Raw genomic sequence first — 24,736 nt, forward strand, 5'->3', positions numbered from 1 at the left:
TGCTTAATTAAGTATTACACCATGGAGATGTATGGGGAAATGGAGGTATAATTTTGTTCCACCTATTTTGCAAGCTAATTCTCTCTGAATCAGACTGCAAAGTGGAACAAAATAAAATCAACAAACTCTACTCAGAAAATACATGGCATGAGAAACTGCAATTTAATATTTTTGACAACCCATTACTTGGTATTTCCTTCATTTCAAAGAAATGGGCATTTCTCCATTTCTTTCATGCCAAATTAATGTACGACCTTTAATTTTCATATCCAGCATTAGTGTTAACAGTTCCAGTCACTTCATACATGAAGTAGTTTTCATCAGTACTGAAAAATAAAACTGTCGACTTCTTGTGTAATACACTGCTGTACATGTGTTTGTATAAAATTCAATAAAAAATACCAGATTAAAACAGTATTGGGTAACTTCTTACTTTTCTATAATTTCATCCTCAATGTATGCATGTGAATGCGCAATTGAAAAATCTGCATTTCAACTGGATAATTCATGTTTTGTCTGTGTCTGGTCTTTCTGCCTTCAGATGCTTCCTACTATCCGTACCGTTCTTCTAACTTCTCACGAATACCTCTCACAACCTATATATTTTGCATAATTTCATTGTGACTAGCACATAATGTAAACCTGCTAGTTCTTTTAGAACATTTTTTAATCTTTCCAGCCAAATTTTATTTGTAGTGCAAATATATACATCAAATATCAGTGTTACTACGGAGCTTCAGTTGAATTCCTTCAATTTAGTGAGTGGGGAGAGGAGCATAATCTTTCAACCCATGTTCTTTGAATCCGGTATTACAAACATTCTGAAACATAAGAGGACTGAGTGCCAGCAAATTGTGGCAGCTGAAGTTGACAAACCTGCAATTGCTTTTTGTAGATGAAAGATATATATCATGATATGCACCAACATATACATCACATCTGTAAGAGGGCAACAAATTTAAAGGCAGTGTACAGGGGTGGCTGATAACTGCAGCCAGGACTAGCACACTTTGTCATCACCCCTAATAATATATAACCGATGTTTTAACGTAGGAAAATGTACGAGTAGCTCTGGGTAACTTCCCTGTGGTGTTACAAATGACTGTTGGTTACAAACTTGCAGAGATAAACTCAAAGGCAAAAATCAATCTTTCAACATACTTTCTCCTTAAAGGTATCTAACACCACTGCAAAACTCTCCTGCTATCACTTACATGGTTTACACATTTGACATACATATTTTGGCAATGGATTCACAATACAGCTATGACCATAAATGAAATGGTGTTCACTCAGCCTCTTGTCCAATGGGTGCAGCATGATGTTATCAATGAGTGGTGCTAAGAACATGCAGTAAACTGGAAAACCACGTTCAATCTTCCAATTTCAGCAGCATCACCACTCGGTTCTAATGGCTTCCGGCAACTGTGTTTTACATTTAGTATTACTGGATTTCTGGACTTTGATCATCATATAACATTCCAAACAGAACACAGCATTTGACAAGAAAATGGATTTTTTTTTGTCCTCAGGTGAAAGAATCAGAGCGGCACCTTCTTCAGTGGAATACTGAGTAGATTCCTTCAACCTTTTCACACTCGGCAGAAATAGATCCAGTTTTCAAAACATTAAATTCTGTCTGGATATAAACCCAGTAGTACTAAATACAGTAATGGGATGCTTTGTCTACTTGAGAAAAACTTACAGAAACCCAATATACACATGATTTTTACTCTTTTACATATATGCATTTCCTATTTCAAAGTGAAACCATGTTTCCTTTTACAAATTATTGTGTTTATGGCCATTACCCACTGTTGCGCTTTCATTTAAAACATACATTTTGGAGACTGGATTCTGTCTCTGTCTTCTGGTGGAACCTGAGATAATGAGATAGGGACTAGCTCTATCAATGGGGCCCAACTGAGTAGTTTCCACCTGAAGATGGAGACAGAACCCAGTATCCGAAATGTATGCTTTAGATAAAAATAGGACATGGGTAATGTGCAGAAAAACAACATTTGTATTAATATACACAAACTTATTCACATTTTTTATTTAGTTCTTGCGCAGGAGTCTTCTTAGGAGAGAAAGCAGGCTGAAGGATGAAAGGTTTTGGATATACTCTAATGAGCTGACATATTCAACTAGTCTCTACCATAAACATGTGTCACTATGACTGTAATGACACCTGCATGAGGAAGAACAGGCTGCGCTGCCAGTGGCAGCTGGGAGAACTGACACATGGTGGGTGAACATGTGTGCACTGTAACTCTGTTTCTGTGAAAATGCTGATAAGAGTGGTCAGCCTACAAAAATACTTAGAAAATTCAGTTCACAGTACAAAATGAACCTTAGTCTCTGCACTTGTATTTTTCATGGAGAATCTTTGGTCTCTACACAGGTTCTTTATATCACTGTTCAGCTTTAGTCTGAAGATAAAACTCTTTCAGTGTCTGCCTTATTATGTTTCTCACATGCAACCACTATATTTAGAGGGTACTTAATCGTGAGCTCCAAAACCGAAGCTTTGATCTCAGAACATGACATGAAACAACCGCATAACCAATTACTGGGACCTGAGATTTAAAATCTGGAAACTGAAGTTCAGTCTCAAATGATTCATATGAAGGTACAAACAATAAATCAAGAGCCACTACCTAATTATATAATTTTAGCAATTCCCAGGTTTCACAAAATAAATATACAAAAAAGTCTGCTGAATATAGTTGTAATGCCTTCCTCACTGACGCTTTTATTTAACATCAAATATACATAACATATTATCTCAATGAAAATAAATTTCCCATAAGTAGTAACACACACACACACACACAAAAAAAAAGTGGAAGCTCTACTTGAATGCAAAGAACTTCGCATCGCAAAGGTACAGTTCAGTGAGAAATGCTACCATATTCTTAAAATTAAATGATGACAACGGAGCAGGAAAAAGTAAAAAATAAAAAAAAAATTCACCACTCGCAGCTCCAAAGTTCCCAAACGACGGATCTTCAAACTCATATGCATCTTCACTCGTCCCCAACTGTGGTATGAAAAAAAATATAAACAAAAATTGGCAAAGTTAACACAGTAAGGCCTCAATGACCTATGAATAAATTTGCGAATGCAATATAAAATAAAATGTATAATAATATTTGTCATTATGATCAATATTAAAAAATAATTATGAGTAAAAGTCCCAAAATGGAAGGGAAACTGGAGATTTGGAAATATCAGTCCAGGAAAAGTGTACTTTGCTATCAACACTGATGTAGCAATGTGGAAACCCCATCCCATCTAACACCTTTCCTAGGATGTTTATGAGTTGAGTTTATCTACTAACTTTAGTTCCAGTTGTACATATTGTAGCCTCCGCCCATGCCAATGGGATTGTACCGGTTATGAGTTTTATCAGGCCGCATGACGCCGCTGTAGCCTCGAACTCCCGAGTAGCCACCACCGCCACCCCGCATCATGCCCCCTCCACGCCCGACACCCCCTCGACCCCGGCCTCCTGCACCCCCTCCAACACAATAACAACACATTACGCAGTAATGTAATACTTTATCTTCTGTCTCTCTCACACACATAATATTTTAATACAGAAAGAATCTGAAACACCAGAATGTACAACAATTTACATACAGTAAGTATAGGCTAGGTATGCATGTATCCTTCAGGTATTATACATGTACAAACTGTTTGCACTGCAACAATATATCAACCTGAAAAGTACATCATGGGTCTATGTACAAACTACTGTTTTAGTTGCACCTATACTGTAAAAGGAAGCAGAACTCTGCTTCTGTAAGGGACACAAACTTTATTATAATACTTATATATAATATTAATATATTATTATTCAAATGAAACAATGATGGAATAATTTCCTTTGTACATTGAATGACTCGTTCGATTTAAACATATTAACATTTCTTTCAGTTTCGTCTTTACTGAAATATAAACAAAAATTGCAACTGTCCACATCTGATTAAAATTGATTACAGCATTGTTTACCATTAAGTAATAGTACATGAAATAAATCTTCTGTACATTGTCCAGGACAATTTAAAAAACAAACAAAAAGTTGACACTCGGCTCAAGCTCCAAGTGGGCACCAATTACAAGTGAATACCACAACTCTGCCTACATGATGACAGAAGGAGTTACACCAATGAGATACATGAGGGCACCTACCACATTGACAGAACTATGCAGGCAGCCCTACTGAAAGCTATATATCCTCATGCTTTGATGCTGAAGCCAATTAGTAGAGCATTGACAAGCTGCAAGAATATTCAATTATCAATGTCAAGTAAGTAAATAAATAAATAAATACATAAATAAATTAATTTTTGTTTGTTTTTTAAATAATGGTGCCACTGATTAATACTGATATGTTCTTTTCTTGGTATACAAACCCTCGCCTCCTTTTTGCACAGGGGAGAAAGAAATACAAATGCAGCATCAGTTCCTTCATTAAAAAGTCAGGTTCAGGTATGCTGAGATGTCTATATGCTACTGCACAAGGAACAGTCCTGCATCATGACAGTGTTCATAAAAGTGAAGACCAGAAGAAGAGCTCAGAAGCAAACAACACGCAAAACTAACGAGTTCATTAATAATGCTGCTATTAGCACAGTCACTGCAGGAAGACAGATTCCTGCTTCATGTCTCTCATAGTAACCAGCAGAGGTGCAGTACCAAATACCTGATCTTAAATAGCTGCACCTGATTTGTTTAATTACAATCATCAGTAGCCGATGACTCTGTAAAAGGATGATGTTATGCCTTATGATTTCTTCTATGGCATAAAGAACCAAAGAGGCTGAACAGGAAGCAAGAAAGGGGGAAATCAGGCAAATAAAAATATGTTCAACCTCTTCATTTTACTTCGTCAAAAGCATTTTTGAGCATGTGTCAACATCAGACAGAGGTGAATCATTACAGCATCATTACAGAGTTACCAGATCAGATTTTGACATACAACATGAATCAAACTTGCCACACTAGAGATCTCAATGAGCACACAGGAGTCTTCTTCCATAAGACTGCCTACACAAAGCATGATGTACCCTCAAGAGATGTTTTAGAGAGGTGTGAGAATATGAATGGTTTGATCCTGAACTCATCAGCACTCTTTAAAAATGTACTGTATTCATCTGCACTAAATTAATTTCATGAATTAACACTGAAATAACTATCCACAATCAATTCAACCAAAGACTGGAACACTTTTAAGTAATGTGAAAATTTGGGAAACGAACATATTCTGCTGCTCACAACTGCAGGACTGTTTCATGGTGTTATGAATTCTCAAAAATTAGTAAGAGGACAATATGGAGCATGGGTCAATGGATCTCAGATGGAGGATACACAAGGTGAGTTACAGACAGGACTGGTCTTCTACACCAAGCAACAGATGCTCCAGGTATGATTTTGTTTTTTACATAGTTCTTTCTCATACTTACAGAAACAAAAATCATGCAAAATGTGTCTCATTTCTGACAAAAAAGGAGCACTGTTCCTTGTCTTTCCATTATGGTCACATATTCGGCAAGAGTTTTAAAAATTCTAATACCATTTGGAAGACCTTGGAAGAGATGGATGGATAATATTAAAACTCATATTAGAGGAACAGGCTGTGGAGATGTGAATTGGATCAGGTTTGGGTTGTGAACATAGTGATGAACTGCAGAAGTCAGGAGATGTAACAAGTTGAATAAATATCAAATGTTATATTTTAGCGTCCTGTTGCACTGATTTAAGTCCATGATTTATTTAAACCGTCTTGCAGTGCATACACTCATCTATCTCCTTCTCTCACTCGCACTACATGTTTCGGCATAATAATGCCATCTTCAGGTGCTTACTCATCCACGCCAAACTAGTTCATTGCATGCCTTGTCCTCACATTAAAATAACTAAAATATATATCTATCATATATATTGACAAATGTCGAACGTTAATAACGCGGTATTAATGAATAAAAAATTCACGTTACAGACACACACGATAGTGAAGGAGTGCTCCAACAGAGGAGAATGGGCGTGACTGGCGTAGTGAGGTGCGACGTAGCGATGTGGAATCCTGAACAATTTTAATATTTTTAACGTTCGACATTTGTCAATATATATGATAGATATATATTTTAGTTATTTTAATGTGAGGACAAGGCATGCAATGAACTAGTTTGGCGTGGATGAGTAAGCACCTGAAGATGGCATTATTATGCCGAAACATGTAGTGCGAGTGAGAGAAGGAGATAGATGAGTGTATGCACTGCAAGATGGTTTAAATAAATCATGGAAATATCAAATGGTCAAACACCATGTACTAGTACTATGTACTTAGTTTCAGAATTGAGAAGCAGTGTGGCCCATGAACATGCAACACTTCTGACTACAGTCAAATCATGCTTTCGTAGCAGTGTCATGTCCTCTTATGTGATGGTACACACATTCTCATTTGAATAAAACTCATGCAACTATTCATAAACTTCATTACAACAAGAACCCCCTCATTAAAATTTCACAACAACAAACGAAATTAAAATCTCTCATCCAAAAATTTCTCCCACACATCCTTTTCTCTTGGTTCAGACACCAATTTCAATTGGCCCATCCCCACAAAACAAAACTTTTTTTTGTAAATAACTGCCCATCAAGAAAACAAATTAAGCTGGCGTAAATATACGTTTCAAATAGACAACGGGGCAAAAACAACAAAAAAGTAACATTTATCTGAAACAAAGAAATAGGGCTATGCTAGACTGCTGATGTGTTTGTTTTTAAACATGTATTAAAATTAATACTGAGACATTAAAAACCTGCATTATTCACTAATTCTTTTAACTCTCTAACACATCTGGAACACTTAAAGTTTGGAAATCACTGACATGTTTAACATCTGACCAAGCTCTTCAGTCTTAAATTATTTTAGACTAAAAATATTAAATGGTACTGTATACATTCCTATTTATATAATTAGCTTATGCAAAAAAAAATTTGTTATTTCATTATAAGAAATACCAACATGATTATGTATGGCACAGTGGAGATGGATAGGTTAATACATATCGTGAAAAACTCTTCTACTGATTTAAGTTTTCCCTTCATTTAAATTCCTATGGTCCTTGTCCCACTGGATCAGTGCTAAATGTCCATCATGTATACATTTCCTTAGATTAATGATGAAATCCAATGATTCATGGAGAAACCTTAAATGACGACTTCATTATATGCCCCTGCCTCATGAGTAAGAATCTGAGAAAATGGTAAGTTGCATCACAGTCACAGTTCTGGACTAGTATATGAGTGTTTCCAAAAGAAATACCAAACTCATTTTAACATCACTGAGAACAAGAAATATATTATGAACTGACCAACTTCTGACTGTAGAGTTCATAAACAGACATGGATGATTACATCCAGCAAAGCACATACTAATCAGACTTATGAAAATCCTAAGTACGAAAAGAGTCCTTCAAATGTGCTGAATTTTAATTGTTTACATATGGTGGGGTGATGGAATAGCTCCTTGTATTCTTAACCTCACACCTTGACTGCTTCTCCTGGGGGAAAAAGTCCCAGTACACACAGGACAGGAGACTTGTATGGGCCCCAAAGCCAGTTCTGGGATCTGTGAAGAAGAGAAAAATCTCTTCCCTTGCCAGGAATCAAACCCTGAATCCTGATTGTCCAGTCTGTAACCAAGTCACTATAATGACTGAGCTATTTCAGCTCCATGGAAGCTGATAACATTTCCAAAACTCTGATTTTAATTAAATACTGTAACATGCATGGCATAGCGGGAGGTGGGGGTCGAGTGAACTCTGTGATCTCGCGAGTGACATCACATACCCCCACTCCATCCATCAGTGTGCAACCCTTGGTAGACACCCCTTTCCCCGCAGTGATGTAACATAGGACACCGCAGTTGCTACGTAGCCGTAAACAACTCCCGGCAGCGCTGCCCAGCAATGCCTTTGTAAACATGTCGGGGAGTCTGTGCAATGACTGTTCCCAGGCAGTCGGTAAACACGACATTACGCAACAGTGGTGCCTATTACGTAACTGTTTTCTGTGTTGTCTGTAACGGGGCTAAATAAGGTGCAGCGAACACTATTCAACAGTTAGTTACGAGTTAGCCAGGGAGTTAGCAGTTAGTACTGTGTGAGCAGGAGTGACACAGTGCAGATGGAACAGTCGCCGAGTTCAGTTGTAGCGGAAAGAAGAATACCGAAACGTGTGATTAGATGTGATAGTGTGACACTTGTATAGCTCCCATATCGTACTGTGAATATGTGTAGACTACTAAAGACCGAGTGAACAGAATATTGCATAGGGTTTGTAAATTGTGGAAACCCGTAACAGTGTTGTAATTAATTGTAGCCAAGACTTGTAGGTTGTTAAATAAACCAATTAACAATCTGAATGGCGTCTTCAGTGGCAAAACACGTTACAATATATTGCTAAAAGTAAAAGAAGACTGTATTTGCTTTGCTACTTCCTTTATAAATAACTCTGCTTTCAAACATTTGACAAATTCTTCATTATGGTCATATGAAAACATGCTTAGCTATATCTATTACTATAGCGTGCTGAAATCTTTCTTTCAAAGCACATAAAGAAGCAATCCACCTACTCTAGATTTTTGTATCTTTAAAACAAGAGAAGACTAAGGAACACACAACTAGGCCTTGAATGCATTCCAATGTCTCTTTTAAGGGTAGCAACTTATGGATTACACAGAGGCCAGTTATCGTACCTGATACAAATTTGAAACTTACATTTAATATCTTAAGACTTGATACGCGAACAGGCTTCTCATGCAGGCAGAAAATAATTTTAATTGAATCATATTGTACTGGTTGCTAACAACTAATTCATATAATGTTTATCTCTGCAAGTTTAATTTTACTGGGTAAAATAAATTAAATGCAGTATGCCCCTGAAGCATACACTGTACGGCCAGCCCTGAGAGGTAAGTGGGAAAAAAAATTCTAAGAAAGAAATTGCAAAAGCATCATCATAAAAGCTCTATTTATGCAATTTACTGCTTCTTATCCTTTATAATGATCACATCACATCCTACTTCAAAATCACAGCAGAATCAAAACATATGTCCATATCTGCAATTTAGTTTTGGGATGCTGTGAAAAGTAAACGTTCTTATGAAAATGTCAAAATCAATATAAATTTATTCAATTAATTACTCTCACAGCTCCATCAAAGAACTCAGTACTTTAATAATGAAACTAAAATTTTTAAGTTTAGGACACCCATTACTGTGATGGATAAACATCAACAAATTATTCATATGCAAAAAGGTCATGCAAAATTGTTCCCATTTCAAACATCTACAGAAGAGATCCATTATGTATTACATTTGCACTCAAAGGTATACAAGGAAAATGGGGGAAAATGAAAATATCCAGACCAATTCCAACATCAATACAACAGACATACTTGGTAATAAGGGAGTAATGTTGTTATACACAGTGCATCCAGGATCCATTAGGACTTTTTTTTTTTTGGCCCTGCAATGCAATCTGCTGGCGAGTTGTGATGTTAAGATTCTTGAGGTTTCAGCTGTGGCTGTCTATAATTTCAAAGTGCAAGCATCGCTGCATCATGTGTTCTGACCTTGAATATAACAGTACTGTTCTGACGCTCATCGGAAAATGGCGACTGAACAGAGAGCCTACATCAAATTTTGTTTGAAGTTCGGCAAAACAGCCGGAGAAGCGTATGAAATGATGAAAAGTGTGTGTGGTAGTGATTGAGTCATTTGAACATTTTTCAATGGTATGCTGTATTTCATGACAGCAGGGAGGACACTGAAGACGCTCCACGTGCATCAAAGCCAAGAACAAGTCGCACTGAAGAAAATGTGAAAAAAGTGACTGAAATCCTTGCATCAGACAGATGTGTTTCTGCAAGACTCATCGAGGAGCTTCTGGGAATACTAAAAAAGTACTGTGCATCAAATTTTGACAGAGGATTTTAGCAAATGGAATGTGTGTGCATGGTCTGTACCGCACGCGCTGAAAGGCGATGAAAATCATGCCAGAGTGGAACACTGCAAAGACATGTTACGGTCGGCCCAGTGATACAGAATTTACAAAATCGATTGTTACTGGTGACGAGACATGTTGTTTTCAATATGATCCTCTCACAAAGCACCAGAGTGCAGTGTGGTTGAGCCCAAAGAAGCCGAAACCAAAGAAAGTGAGCAAGCAAAAAAGTCGAGTAAAGACACTGCTAACCGTTCTCTTTGATTCCAAAGGAATCATTTACAAGAAATTTCTGCCAGAAGGTCAAACAGTGAATTCTGATTATTATCTCGGAGTCCTCAATCATTTGTGGGTGAGAATTCTTTGAATCTGACCTGAATATCGAGAGCAAGGTTCCTGGCCGCTCCTCCACAACAATGCCCCACCCCACAAATCGAAGATCGTACGTGATTTTTTGGCCAGAAAAGGGATCACAGTCCTTGAGCATCCTCCGTATTCGCCAGATTTGGCTCCAGCAGATTTCTGGTTGTTCCCCAGAAGTTAAGATGGCGATGAAAGGAGACCGTCACGACCCCATCCAGGACACCCAAAGGGAATGGTACTGCAGTTTTAAATGTGATGCCACTGTTGTATATGCGTTATTGTTGTATAAGAACTGTTTCATTTGGTAAAGGTATTGTATACGCTATGTTACTTCATTTGCATTTACTCTTAATATGTTATTTCATTAGCATTTAATTTTAATAGAAATGTAACAGAAATGGTAGCGACACAGGAGGACGAAAGTATGCAGTCGAGATAACCAAGGGGGTCAGACGCGTGACCTCCGTCTCACGCAGCTGTGGCTGCTAAAAAGCACGTAACATAGGGTACAGGGAGAGAAGCCCACACAAAAAAGAGGCCAGACATAAGCAAGCAAACTAAGAGAGCCCTGCTCTGAAATATTCCTTACGACTGGTGTGTTATTAAAACAAAGAATGTAGACAGTCTGATGCAGACGGAGCGAGAGACTAGTCGTTGACCGAGATAGCGGCTAGGTAGAGCCAAGACAGCCTTCCCTCCCTGGAACCCTAGCTATCAGTCCTCAGGTGTAGCGTACATGTGTAATCTACAGAAATTAGTTAATAAACTCAATTTGCTGATTACACCACTCTTGTCGGATCAAACGATCCTCCTCTGTCAACCCGCATACCCAGCGATTTCCACGCGCGCCCCAGCCTAGGGAGCACCAGACCTAGACGTGACTTGTGCGCAGGTAACATCCACGATACGCCAGCGCCGGGCATCCAGCGAGGAACTTCGGGATACAACATAAACTTTCTGGTGTCAGACGTGGGGTTATTGGGGTTATTGGGGTTGATTCGAGTGAGTGCACGGAGGGAGCGTGAAGCTGCAAGAGAGACGCCGAAACTGAGGTCGCGGAACTGCAACCGTGAAGCTGCAAGAGTGGCGCTGATCTAGAGAGCTATAACCAGAGGGAGGTGACAGAACGAGTCATCAGGACGAGTCAACAGAACGAGTCGTAAGAACGAGACATCAGAACGAGTCATCAGGACGAGTCGTAAGAACGAGACATCGGAACGAGTCATCAGGACGAGTCATTGGAACGGGCTATCGGAACGAGACATCGAAGCGGACAGGAACCAGTGCAGTGGGCTGATCGCGTAACGGTGAGTTTTTGCTCAATTTCCATGCCAGTCACGCCCAGTAGCTCCAGTACCCCGATTGCAGAAACCCGTAGTCGAGGCACCATGGCCGAGGAGTATATAAGTTTAGGCGAGGCACTAAAATTGATACCTCATTTCAAGGGAAATAAGAACGAAGTTGTGGCTTTCATAGCGAATGTGGATACAGCTTTTTCCGTAATAAACCCTGACCAGGCAGACACACTGTATAAGTTCGTCTTGACGCGCATTAGTGGGGAACCGAGAACGTCTATAATACACCGAAATCTTGAGGATTGGTCGGAATTAAAGGAATTTTTGAAAAACTCGTATGTCGAAAAGAGAACGCTCGACTTCCACGCGAGCCAACTCTTCAGGTCGAAACAAGGCAAAGACGAGAGGGTGTCGGAATGGATCCAAAGGATTCAGACACTGGGTTCACAGTTTCGTGAAGCCGCCCTGCTAAATAGTACAGAAGGGGCACGGGAAGGGATACTTGATTTATCCGACAGGTTAAGAAATATCTGTTTCGTGCAAGGCTTGCACTCGGACCGGATCCAAACTATAGTCCGAAGTAGGAATTATAGGGACTTCGACGAGATAGCAGAAACAGCACTCGTGGAGGAAAGCGCCATCGTATCGAAGCAGGATAGGTATAAGTATGAGGGAACCGGCCCAAGCAGGTGCAGTTCGTGTGGGAAAATGGGACATATGAGCAGTAAATGTTATAACAAGGAAAAAAGGGAGATGAGAGCTAACCCAGTTATTGCAAGGAAGCCAGATAATATTAAAAACTTTACTTGCTTCCGTTGTGGAGAGAGGGGGCACGTGGCCAGACATTGCAGAAGGCCGCCGAGAGAGAGGGAAAGCCCTAATCACGGGAAACGGGAGGTGGCCGACGGAGAACAGCCGTCCAACGGTCGCCTCTACTCAATAGGCTGTACTGATAAGAATCTTTGCGAGTATGTGGGTTTGAACCTAGATGTAAGTAACGAAACCCGGTTGTACCTACTCCTTGATAGTGGAGCTGACGTTAGTATCCTGAAAAGTGAAAAACTGATCGGAACGGTCGCCTTCGAACCCAGAGACAGGGTAAAAATTAAGAGTGTAGATGGGTCGGTAACCGAGACGCATGGGACGATAGAAACCAGAATAAGAGAGGGAAGTGTAGAAGTTCCCTTCACGTTCCAGCTGGTTAGTAAACAGGTGGACATTGTGTGCGACGGGATCCTAGGACGGGACTTCCTTCGTCAGACACAAGCAAAGATTTGCTACGAAACCGGAACTCTGACGTTTCGGCATGAAGGTTTTGAAATTCGGAAAAGGTTACTCAGCAGGAGGGAGGGAGAATGTGAACTGATAGAACAGAACCGTGCTGTCAGAACAATAACCCTACCCAGACGATCCGAGGTAATAGTGAAATTGCCGGTCGCAGCAGGAAACGTAACCGCGGAAGGACTACTTGAAAAGCGGGAGGTTTTAGATGGAGTATATATGGCAGGATCCCTGACCAAGGTTGTAAATGGATACGTGATAACCAGTATGTTAAATACGAGGGATGATGAAGTAGAGATTGAGGAACCGGTGGCTGAGTTGAGGGAAATTCCGGAGGTTGTGGCAATACCTCCAACTGATACAGAGAGAAAAATGGGGAAATGCAGAGACGAGGATGTCTTGGAACAGCTGAGGACTGAGCACCTCAATCCCGAGGAGCTTGAGTCTCTCACCAAGATATGTTTAGAATATCAAGATGTATTCTATGTGCCAGGAGACCAGTTAAGCTGCACTAACGCAGTAAAACATTCTATAAATTTGGTACCGGGGACGTCACCTTTAAATACGAGGCCCTACAGACTCCCGGAGACCCAGAAAGAGGAGGTAGACAGACAGGTCACGAAGTTGCTACACGAAGGGATCATAGAAGAAAGTGATTCCCCGTGGAACAGCCCTATCCTAGTGGTACCCAAAAAGGGGGGCGCGAATGGTGAAAAACGATGGCGAATGGTCGTGGACTTTCGAAGGTTGAACGAGAAGACAGTGGGGGATGCCTACCCGCTGCCGGACATAACAGAAATTTTAGATCAGTTAGGACAATGTAAATACTTTTCATGTTTGGACATGGTAATGGGGTACCATCAGATCGAGTTAGAAGAGAAAGATATAGAGAAAACAGCGTTCAGCACCAAACATGGCCATTGGGCATATAGGAGGCTACCTTTTGGGTTAAAGACAGCCCCAGCCACATTCCAGCGGATGATGAATACCGTCCTTAGTGGGTTAACTGGAACGCGATGTTTCGCATTTTTGGACGACATTGTTGTGTATGCCAGATCACTAGCAGAGCATGATATGAAATTAAGAGAAATTTTTGAAAGGTTGAGGCGATACAAATTGAAGCTGCAACCTGAGAAATGTGAATTTTTGAGGAAAGAAGTGAGCTACCTTGGGCACGTAATCACTGAAAATGGGGTGAGACCCGACCCCGCCAAGATACGCGCTTTAGAGAATTTTGAAACCCCCACCACCGCGAAGCAATTGAAATCGTTTCTCGGAATGGCAGGTTACTATCGGAAGTTTATCCAAAACTTTAGTAGAATTGCGTCACCCTTACACCGGTTATTGAAGAAGGATGCAAAGTTTGAGTGGACGGAGGCACAGGAGCATGCATTCCACAGGTTGAAATCCAAATTAACCACCCAGCCCATACTTCAATACCCTGATTTTTCGAAAGAATTTATCGTCACCACGGATGCGAGTAACGACGGTCTAGGGGCCGTGTTATCACAAGGGGAGATAGGAAAGGATTTGCCGATAGCCTATGCGAGCCGAAGCCTGAACAAGGCTGAGACGCATTATACCACCAGCGAGAAGGAGCTTCTTGCAATCGTCTGGGCGGTAAAATACTTTAGACCCTATTTGTATGGTCGCAGATTCAAAATAGTAACCGACCATAAACCACTTACTTGGGTAATGAATGTCAAGGACCCAGGATCAAGGTTACTCCGGTGGAGAATTAAACTAGAGGAGTATGATTTCGAGATACTCTACAAAAAGGGTTCATTGAACACGAACGCGGACGCACTCAGTCGGATAGGTAGTTTGATGAAAGATGACAAGAGGGTCGATTTGGACGAGGACACTAAGAAACAAATTCTGTATGAATTCCATGACGCACCCCTGGGTGGGCACAGGGGCATGAATAAGACTTACAAGGCGATCAAAGAGCGTTATGCGTGGGCTAACATGAGACGAGAAATCGAAGACTACGTGAAGAAGTGCCGAAGTTGTCAGGTGAACAAGTTACTAAAACCCAGGAAAAAGGCTCCGATGGAGATAACGACTACGGCGGATAATCCATTCGACAGGTGTAGCCTGGACATAGTAGGACCACTGCCAGAAACTGAAAAGGGAAATAGATATATTTTAACGTTTCAGGATGATTTAAGCAAGTACGTGATCGCAGCACCGATGCGCCACCAGGACGCGGAGACGGTAGCTAGGGAGTTTGTGACGCAGGTTGTTCTCAAATATGGGACTCCGAATACGGTGTTAACTGACCAGGGCGCCAACTTCCTCAGTGACGTGTTTAGGAGCACGTGCAAGATGCTTAAGATCAAAAAGATTCAGTCGACCGCATTCCATCCGGAATCGAACGGCGGACTCGAGAGGAGTCACCGTGTATTGGCAGAATACCTAAGACACTATGTAAAAGAAGACCAATCGAACTGGGACGAGTGGATACCGTTTGCCATGTTTACTTATAACACGACCGAGCACTCAGCCACGGGTCATACACCCTTCGAATTAATTTTCGGTCGCAAGTCTTCTTTACCTTCAGCACTGGCGGACAGCCCAAGTCCCCAGTACAACTACGACGACTATGTAGCAGAGTTAAAAAAGAGACTGCAAACAGCCCATCAGGCTGCTAAGGAAAACTTGTTGTCGAGTAAAATCAGAAGCAAGGAACATTACGATAAGGAAACTGAGAGATTAGAACTCCAAGAAGGAGACAGAGTATTGCTGTATGACGAGACAGTGCGACGGGGGAGATCGAAAAAACTAAGCTCCCAGTGGATAGGACCTTACGAAGTTGTAGCTATAGACAAGGTCAATGTTACCATTAAGAGGGGAAAGAGAGTGCAAAAAGTGCATGTAAATAGGGTGAAGCCGTTTTACTAGGAAGATAAGGAAGTTCAAAAAATATATATATATCTATATCTATATATACATATATACCATGTGTGACAACAAAAGAATAGCAGCACCAACTTTCTTTTGCAGATGGGAATCCAAACGATAGCGCTGATAGCGTGGACGGTATGGATGGTTATAGCAAGGGGCGTGGCGTCAGACATCGACGACTTAGGATATACCTTGGAAAAGTACAAGGAATCGCCAGGTATCTATTATGAAAACATAGGCCAGGCAAACTTCTACAACACGAACTGGAGGACCATAGTGTATGTGGACCTTAAACAAACCGTCAATCAGTCGGTAGGAATAGAACAATATATTAAGCACATAAGCAGACTGTGCCACGAACTCGCGGTAAAGAACCAGACGGAGTGTAATTATTTCCATGACATAGCAGAACGTAAAATTCGACAGATCAAGGGGACTGAAAAATTATTGCTAGAGGTAACTGATCCAAAATACAGTGGAAAACGCATAAGAAGGGGAGTACTTAATTTCGTTGGTGAAATTAGTAAGATTCTTTTCGGAACTATGGATAATGATGATGCTAAATATTACAATGAGCAGATACGACACTTTGAAGAAAATTCTGATAGCATGACGAACCTGTTGAAACAACAGTTGTCTGTAGTAAAATCCACTCTAGGGGCCATAAACGAAACCCTCTCGGATATGGAGTACAATGAGGATGTCGTAAAGAGGGGACTATCCCAAATTAAGGCGTATGTAGAATCAGTGATTTCAAATACCACCCGAGTTACTGATGCTTTGGCTGATAAGATTACGGTAGAAAGCCACATTGCACGCGTGAATGAGGCATTGAATACTCTACAAAGAAGCCTCGATGTAGTGATTGATAGCATTATCAACGCGAGGAAGGGAATTCTGCAACCGCAAGTGGTACCCCCCAGCCTCCTGATGGACGCCTTAACACGAAGTTTCCCGTCTTTTCCTAAGGAAACTATGGCTCCCTTCCCCTTGAGCAAAGACTCTATAAACTTACTGCTTAAAATTTGTGATATACATGTCTATTTGAGTGATGGTATATTGGGTTACGTGGTAGAGTTACCACTGGTGAACAGAGGAAATTTTAAGATACTCAAAATGACTCCAATACCAGTAGCGCTAGACTTAAATAAGTTTCTGTATATTGATACTGCTGAATCCATGTTGTGCCTTGATCAAGCAAGACAATATTACTTAATGTTAACCGAAGACGAGCTAAGGCAATGTAAAACCAAGGACTCCAACTCATATGTGTGCAAACAAAAACATCCTTTAATGTCTAGCCATGTACATGAGTCTTGTTACATTAGGCTACTGCAGTCAAATGAGAGGATCCCAAGGAGTTGTGAAACTAGAATAGCGAAATTAACTAATACTGTATGGGTACAGTTAATGAATAATGAATGGATATATTTCTCCCCTTCCATAGACAGTGTAACAGTGCTATGTGACGGGAAGGAACCTGCTGACGTGTTGCTTACAGGAGTGGGAAAATTAAGTATCAATAGTGGGTGCAAAGGGTATAGCACCTCGGCGTTGCTGCAAACCAGTTTTACTGTAGCCAGTAATTCATCTGTGAAAGGAGGAGACCTGCTCACGCAAGTCCCCCTCCGATTTGATTGTTGTGAGGAACTCAATATGAGGGTCAACCTTAGTAGCATACATTTAGATATGAAGTTCAAGCAAATTGTTTCCCACTTAAATGATTTGAAATATGCTAGTTTCAAGGTTTCCGACCTAGAAAAGGAAATACAGGAACAAGAATGGAAAAACAAGCACATCAGCAGCCATATGTCCTATTCTGTAATGGTATATATTATTTTTGCAATTATTGGTATGTATGCATTTTACAAACTGTATAGGTATGTAAGGAACCGCTGGTTACACGCCGGCAACCCCAGGACGACCACGGCGGCTATGAAAGCAATTACAGCGACAGGCTCTGGTGGAATGGGGAACACGGTAAATATAAACATCAAGACAAGTAATGAGAGCTTGGTCGCAAGCCCCGAAACCATTCCCCTCCGAGGATCTACCCAATCCTTGCAGGACGAAACCCCTACCCGGAGGTCCCTCAGACCCCGGCTAGCTAAATCATATTTCTAAGGACCCATTGAAGTGTAAATGGTCCTTCCACTTAACGGGGGAGGTGTTGTATATGCGTTATTGTTGTATAAGAACTGTTTCATTTGGTAAAGGTATTGTATACGCTATGTTACTTCATTTGCATTTACTCTTAATATGTTATTTCATTAGCATTTAATTTTAATAGAAATGTAACAGAAATGGTAGCGACACAGGAGGACGAAAGTATGCAGTCGAGATAACCAAGGGGGTCAGACGCGTGACCTCCGTCTCACGCAGCTGTGGCTGCTAAAAAGCACGTAACATAGGGTACAGGGAGAGAAGCCCACACAAAAAAGAGGCCAGACATAAGCAAGCAAACTAAGAGAGCCCTGCTCTGAAATATTCCTTACGACTGGTGTGTTATTAAAACAAAGAATGTAGACAGTCTGATGCAGACGGAGCGAGAGACTAGTCGTTGACCGAGATAGCGGCTAGGTAGAGCCAAGACAGCCTTCCCTCCCTGGAACCCTAGCTATCAGTCCTCAGGTGTAGCGTACATGTGTAATCTACAGAAATTAGTTAATAAACTCAATGTGCTGATTACACCACTCTTGTCGGACCAAACGATCCTCCTCTGTCAACCCACATACCCAGCGATTTCCACGCGCGCCCCAGCCTAGGGAGCACCAGACCTAGACGTGACTCGTGCGCAGGTAATATCCACGATACGCCAGCGCCGGGCATCCAGCGAGGAACTTCGGGATACAACACCACAAAAGGAGTACAGTGACTGTTTTCTAAAACTTTTCAATTGTTTCCAGCTATGTATTGATTCAGAAGGAGACTATTTTGAATAAAAAGAGTGAAATTTTGAAAATAATTCACGTCTTATACTTTTAATGAACACAGTCCTACCAGAACCTGGACACACTGTATATATATATATATATATATATGCAAAATAAGAGCACAGAGCACAGCTAATTCTTAACAAGCAACACAAATTGGGTAAAGAACTTCTTACAAAAAAAAAGATGCAGAAGAAGCTTGCAAGATACTTACCTCTACTCTGGTTGTATCCTGCTTGCCAACCTGCATAATAGGCAGCCTTTTGCTTGCCATGCTCCTCTGCAATCTTCACTACTAGTGGCTCGGTCCCATTCTCTGGGACAATACCATTTAGACTATTGATAGCTTCTTGTGCTTCATCACGACGGTCAAACCTGCACGAAAAACATTTTTACCATAATGACCATGAAGTCTCCCATAAGTTGTCATTTCAGCACAAACATATCATGATGAACAACATGAAAACTGCAGGAAAACACCGGTCCCAAATGCGATTACCAGCTGAGTTTGGAAAATAAAACTAAAAATACCAAGGAAGTACTCACCTAACAAATGCTACACCCCGGGGCATGCCTGTTAGCTTGTCCTTCAGGAGATTCTTCTGTACAATCTGTCCATACTTGCCAAAGAGCATATCCAGATACTGTTCTGTAATGTTGCTGCAGAAACACCAAATATATCAGCATAATCTCCAAAAGTTAATAATCAACCTCAAAACAGTTAATATGCTTGAATATCTTCTGGGATATGATATGAAATAGCTGAGTGAGTCAACTGATATTTCAAAGGAACATATCACCTCCATCATCTGGGCTAAGAAATAGGCCAAGCAAGATTCCAGCATTAAGCTCTGCTTGCTGCCTGCTTCATGCCAGTTTGTCTGGTTTATTCTTTGAACCTGAAGATGGAAGTAATATATTTCTCTGAAACATCAGCTGACTTCCACCAGACATTGTATCCCAGAAGATGGAATTCTTCAGTCTTGCTGTGAGAACCTAAAATTGAACAGCTAATATATGTCTATCCAATTAACATGTTTGTTGCAAGTTACTTAAATGCAAGTGTGGACCAAGAGGTAGTAGCCAAATGGACTAACACATGTTTATTGGAATAATATATTCTTGTTACATTAAGTCATTATATATTTTGATTCCTCAAAGCCTGGATCATGTGTGAAGGTCAGCGGCCTTTGTAGTCTAGGGGTAACATTTCCACCTCATGACTCAAGGTACGCGGGTTCAAACCCGACGGAGGTTGTGGAATTTTTAAGGGCAGAAAAATTTAGGGAACAAGTCCTCCGGGAGGGACTTCAAGCCGTGGGTCCCGTGTCGTACATTTACAGCACGTAAAAGATCCTCATGTCTCATGCATAAGCACTTGAAGAGAGGCTGCTACTTTCTGTGGGTTATTTAATGACGCTGTCAGTATCTAGACTATACTCGTATAGTGTCAAATGGTGGAATGGCTGATGAACTGGAAAAAATATGTAAGGTAACAGTTATGCCTTAATCAAGGTCCTGGAAAGACCGAGAAAGTCCGTGAAAAACCTGAGTCAGGACAGCAAATGTCCCAGCCATGATTTGAAGTGACAACCTCTCCACTACAAGTCTAGAGCATTATCACTGGCAATGATGTGTGAAGTACTGTATTGCAATACTGTTTGCTGACCTTCCTTTATTTCTTTTCTGACTGCTTCTCTCTATCTTAGGAGTATGTTCAACCTGTTACAACTTTTAATCATGTCTATATGTGAATATCTCATCACCAGTAACTCTGTTCACAACATGGAACCTCCCATAAAGACATGATTCTCCAATGCTCCAGCTTCCTGATGCAGACAATGATATCATGCACCATCAACCCCAAGCAATTTGGGGAACCCTACCACAAGACATAAATCACCATGTTAGTACTATCCAAGTAGATGACTGGACTCACGAGTTTCATGAATTTGTAGTATAAAACATTGGGTCAGCAATGATGTTGGCTTCTCTTCTGAGTGCTTCAAGGACTATTACATCAAGCTACAACACTGTGGCAATTTCTGTTATGTCCTTCTCTTCCCGACATATTACAGGGCATGACCAGAAAATTTTCTCTATAACTATCAAAGTTAGGCCAGATTGAGGCAAAACATAAGTTCTTGAAAATTATTTTTGTATTTCAATAACTACTATAAAGGTAAAAGGTAAAGCTATCCCTGTAACAGGCTGTGGAGGCATATAGGGTTGTGAGATGTTGAAGCTGCCACATTTTCTATACAACTGGCTCACAGATGGCAGTGATGTCAGCCTTATGTGCCAGCTACTCTAAACCCCCAGGAAGATTCCTGGTACTCATTTCTTTTAGAGGCTTGAGTTGACCCCAGGGCCACAGTGCTGATGGAAGGATTAAGTAAACTAAAAATTCAGTTACTTCATCAAGAACTAAACCCACGACCTTCTGTCTTGAAGCATACTGCGTCAACCATGCTACCACCTGCCTCCTCAGTAACTACTACACAAGCTAAATTCCATGGTAACATAAATTACATCCTCATATTCTCACACATCATACCTACAAAATCTGGCTAAAACTAAAGCAGTTATGTTAGTTTTGATCTGAACATACACCTTTGTCAGATTTAAATCCCCATCTTCCCCACAAAGTTATTTTAATTAATTCAAATCCTCTGGATTGATGGGGCAATTCTAAATTATTAAGTACACTGTATTTCTGACTCAGAAATTACTTAGTACTGTTTTTCTTCTACACTGAAGCTGGAGACAGCAGATTCATCCAAAACAGTCGTACTTTTCAACCAGACTATATACTGTCACATACCAGAAGACAAAAATCTTCATGAAACTTTAATGACAAAAACATAATATAATTAATATCCTCCCTCAGGTGAACTGCAGTGTCGATTCTTCATTGCATCACATGTCCACCTGACACTTAGCCCACTACCTACAAAGACTGAAAAAATTATAATGTAGAGTAAGTAACTCTAACCTACTGTTATGAGCAACAGACACTTTAAACAGTACTTTAATCCACATATCTTACTCTTACCGTGGCAGGTTGGTGACATATAGGTTTGTTTCCTTGATCTCCTCACCACTTGGGCGAGCAAATGATACCTTCAGTCGCTTATTCTGAACCTGCAATCCATTTAATGTGCCAATGGCTCGTGACGCATCCTCTGCCTTAGAGTAATTCACAAAGCCAAACCCATAGCTGTACCCTGTCTAGGAGTGAGAACAAAATGAAACAATGTAAGAAAAATAAAATGCAATAAACTTCCAATTCAAATACAGATTCATCACAAACTAACTGTAAATTCTTCTGGCATTACACTACCGATTTACCTTAAAGTCCTTCATAACTCTGCAGCTCTCGACAGGACCAATGGTAACAAACATGCTGTACAATTCCTTCTCAGTCATATTCTGGGGTAGGTAGTTAATAATCAAGTTGGTTTTCCCTTCATTTTTCTGAACTTGGTAGTCCGCCATTGGTGTATGGTTAAAGTAGGAGTTTCTTGTTGAAGTGTGGGATGGACCCTCGCCCTCCCAACTATGAGTGGAATATACAAAAATAAAAACAAACTATTGCCTCCACCAAGCAGCATATTTTTGGTGAAAAAAATATAAAAAAATATCCACAGTACCTGCCTGAAGGAAAATAAAAGGGGGTAAGGTACATCAAATTACTTCACAAGGCTCATTTGGTTAAGCTACTGATGAATTTTATATCAAAGCAAAACTTCAGTTATTAAAACATGACAACTGAAACAAAATTAAACAAAAATATTTTAAACAAAATTAAGATCACTACATAATAACACCATTCAATAAAAAATGCACACGTTTATTTAAATTTCGACCTTGAAATTTTACATCCCCATACTTAGTCTCAATGTGTACTTATAAGCCGCCAAACACAAGATGTAAAATGCAAATTTGGCGGTTAAATAATCAATCACTACTACATCTTCGTTCATATGGTATAAACAATTCTGTAACATTAAATTAACAAGTTATGTAATGTCATGACAATTCTTCGTATTAAAAATTGTTCTAGAAAACCATACAGCCGTCCTTACCTCAAGCCCAAACAATGCAGCAAATGCTATGGTATAAATGCTACATTAGGCAAATCAAGATACGCGTTTTATATACCTTGTCTCCACCAGTATTTCTAACCATAACGAACATAATACAAATTAATATTACTATACTACTACCTATTACAACTGCCAGCTTCTACAACACAATTATTCTCAAAACTGAAAAGAAACGGATTTGAAGTACCTTGTCTCTTGGTTAACGTAGTGCAGAGTTCTTGGATAGCCGTCCATTTTGAATATCGCAAATTGCCGCAATGCGATTTATGGTTGTTTATTCCTGCGTTTTCACTCGATCTATCGACTGATGAAGCCGCGAAATTTGGATTTCTTCACATTTTACATCTGCCTAGTCCGCAACACCAGTAATTTAATTTTCGATTGGAAGGGTTCTTCAAACGTTCTTCAGGCGCAGCTGAGTAGGCTCTTACCTGAGAATGATGATGGGGTCCAGCTTGCAAAACGTTTTTAAATAAAAACCAGGATGTCAGCAACTGAATTCTTCAAATATATATTCACTGAGAGTTTATGAATCCATTTTGATCAACATACTCATAGGAAAGTTATATCTTCTGGGGTATAATGCGGTGTTGTCCACTGAAAGTCAATCAATGCCAAATTTGCATTTTACATCTTGTGTTTGGCGGCTTATAAGTACACATTGAGACTAAGTATGGGGATGTAAAATTTCAAGGTCAAAATTTAAATAAATGTGATCAAAAAGGAGTCTACTTTACTGGCATAAAAGTGTTCAACAATCTGCCACAAAGTATTAAAAACTTGGGCAATGATACTAAAAAGTTTAAATCAGAGTTAAAGAATTATCTACATGCTCATTCCTTCTACTCTTTAGATGAATACTTCAATGTAAATAGAGAATGATGTAAAATTAAGTTATATTAATTTTTAAGCTAAAATTGCCTGTACTTATGTATGTAACCTTTTGACTTGTTCTGTATCCAAAGGTACTAACCTACTTAGGATTTATAGAATGTAAATAAATTCAATTCAATTCAATTACAGTGGAACACGTTGTCTTCATTTTCAGGGTCAAAAAATACACCAAGGAAGGAACCACAATGAAGCTAGTAAACAAGTAGAAAGCACAGGCATGTGCTCCAAGGGGCTCACATGAGCTTCTTGTTAGTTTTGGTTTATTATCTGATCGATTACCAGCACGGGAAATATTAAATGATACTGGTCATACACAAACATCAAAATAATGATTATATTCAAAAACATTCAGTTAAAAATCACTTCCTACAGCTCTGAGGGCATTTTCATTCATTCTTATGTAAGGTTTCAGAACAAATAAATAAAACAAGAACATCCATAATATGGAAAGGTATCATTGTATGTGAACCTTCCACACAATAACTTTTTAAGAATTATCAATTCTCTGTATACCATCTACAATAAAACGTGTATTGGTTTCTATTTTATCTGCCCATAGTTGGGCATGCTTCTCTAATACAACACACGAGAAATATAAAAATCATAATCCAGGCACAGTTTAATCTTTTCCATTAAATATCATATGGCTGGGGATAGAGCACAAATAATTTGCCTACTCTACATACATGGTCACTTAGCATCTTTTCATTTGACAGAGATCAACTGAGATGACTTTTCATAAATCATGGTCACCTAACTGGACAGAAATAGAGCTAATTTCTCAAAACTATATTCATCATCAGCTGCAAGGTGAGCTTCAGACCAATTCTGTCTCGGAACAAATCCTCCAATCTTGTTCTGGATCATTCTACATCCCTATATCTTGCAGTTTTATGCTGCATATGTTTTTTATGACCCAATTGTAGATGATGTTC

General features: G+C 39.9%; 2 protein-coding genes across 12 annotated transcripts; one reads left to right on the forward strand and one right to left on the reverse strand.

Annotated features, from left to right (window-relative positions):
• Positions 1-160: 160 nt before the first annotated feature.
• On the reverse strand, positions 161-23,179 carry LOC111874238 (sex-lethal homolog). 10 transcript variants are annotated; one of them, XM_023869558.2, is made up of 7 exons: positions 23,095-23,179; positions 22,150-22,357; positions 21,854-22,029; positions 19,345-19,458; positions 19,013-19,173; positions 3,344-3,523; positions 2,716-3,043 (listed from the first exon to the last, which is right to left on the reverse strand). In XM_023869558.2, exons 1-6 carry the CDS (start codon positions 23,139-23,141, stop codon positions 3,345-3,347), a joined length of 885 nt encoding a protein of 294 aa, XP_023725326.1. In that variant the 5' UTR covers positions 23,142-23,179; the 3' UTR covers positions 2,716-3,043; position 3,344. The 10 variants fall into 10 exon arrangements, with proteins under 10 accessions (XP_023725335.1, XP_023725326.1, XP_023725327.1 ...); XM_023869567.2 differs by lacking the exons at positions 2,716-3,043; positions 3,344-3,523 and adding an exon at positions 161-821; XM_023869559.2 differs by having other exon boundaries at positions 2,716-3,523.
• On the forward strand, positions 10,518-18,714 carry LOC111874237. 2 transcript variants are annotated; one of them, XM_023869555.2, is made up of 2 exons: positions 10,518-11,689; positions 15,965-18,714. In XM_023869555.2, exon 2 carries the CDS (start codon positions 15,965-15,967, stop codon positions 17,987-17,989), a length of 2,025 nt encoding a protein of 674 aa, XP_023725323.1. In that variant the 5' UTR covers positions 10,518-11,689; the 3' UTR covers positions 17,990-18,714. The 2 variants fall into 2 exon arrangements, with proteins under 2 accessions (XP_023725323.1, XP_033611277.1); XM_033755386.1 differs by lacking the exon at positions 10,518-11,689 and having other exon boundaries at positions 15,948-16,031; positions 16,245-18,692.
• Positions 23,180-24,736: the final 1,557 nt, after the last annotated feature.

This window comes from Cryptotermes secundus, unplaced genomic scaffold, assembly GCF_002891405.2.
Source record: "Cryptotermes secundus unplaced genomic scaffold, Csec_1.0 scaffold1139, whole genome shotgun sequence".
NCBI classification, from domain to species: Eukaryota; Metazoa; Arthropoda; class Insecta; order Blattodea; family Kalotermitidae; genus Cryptotermes; species Cryptotermes secundus.

Coding starts and splice junctions, on each gene's coding strand:
- LOC111874238 (XM_023869557.2), bottom strand. CDS start 23,141: ATGGACGGCTATCCAAGAACTCTGCACTACGTTAACCAAGAGACAAG. Junction 19,459..21,853: donor TATGTCACCAACCTGCCACG/GTAAGAGTAAGA, acceptor GTGTTTCTGCAG/CAACATTACAGAACAGTATC. Junction 4,829..19,012: donor AGGATACAACCAGAGTAGAG/GTAAGTATCTTG, acceptor CTTCCTGTTCAG/CCTCTTTGGTTCTTTATGCC.
- LOC111874237 (XM_023869555.2), top strand. CDS start 15,965: ATGGGAATCCAAACGATAGCGCTGATAGCGTGGACGGTATGGATGGTT.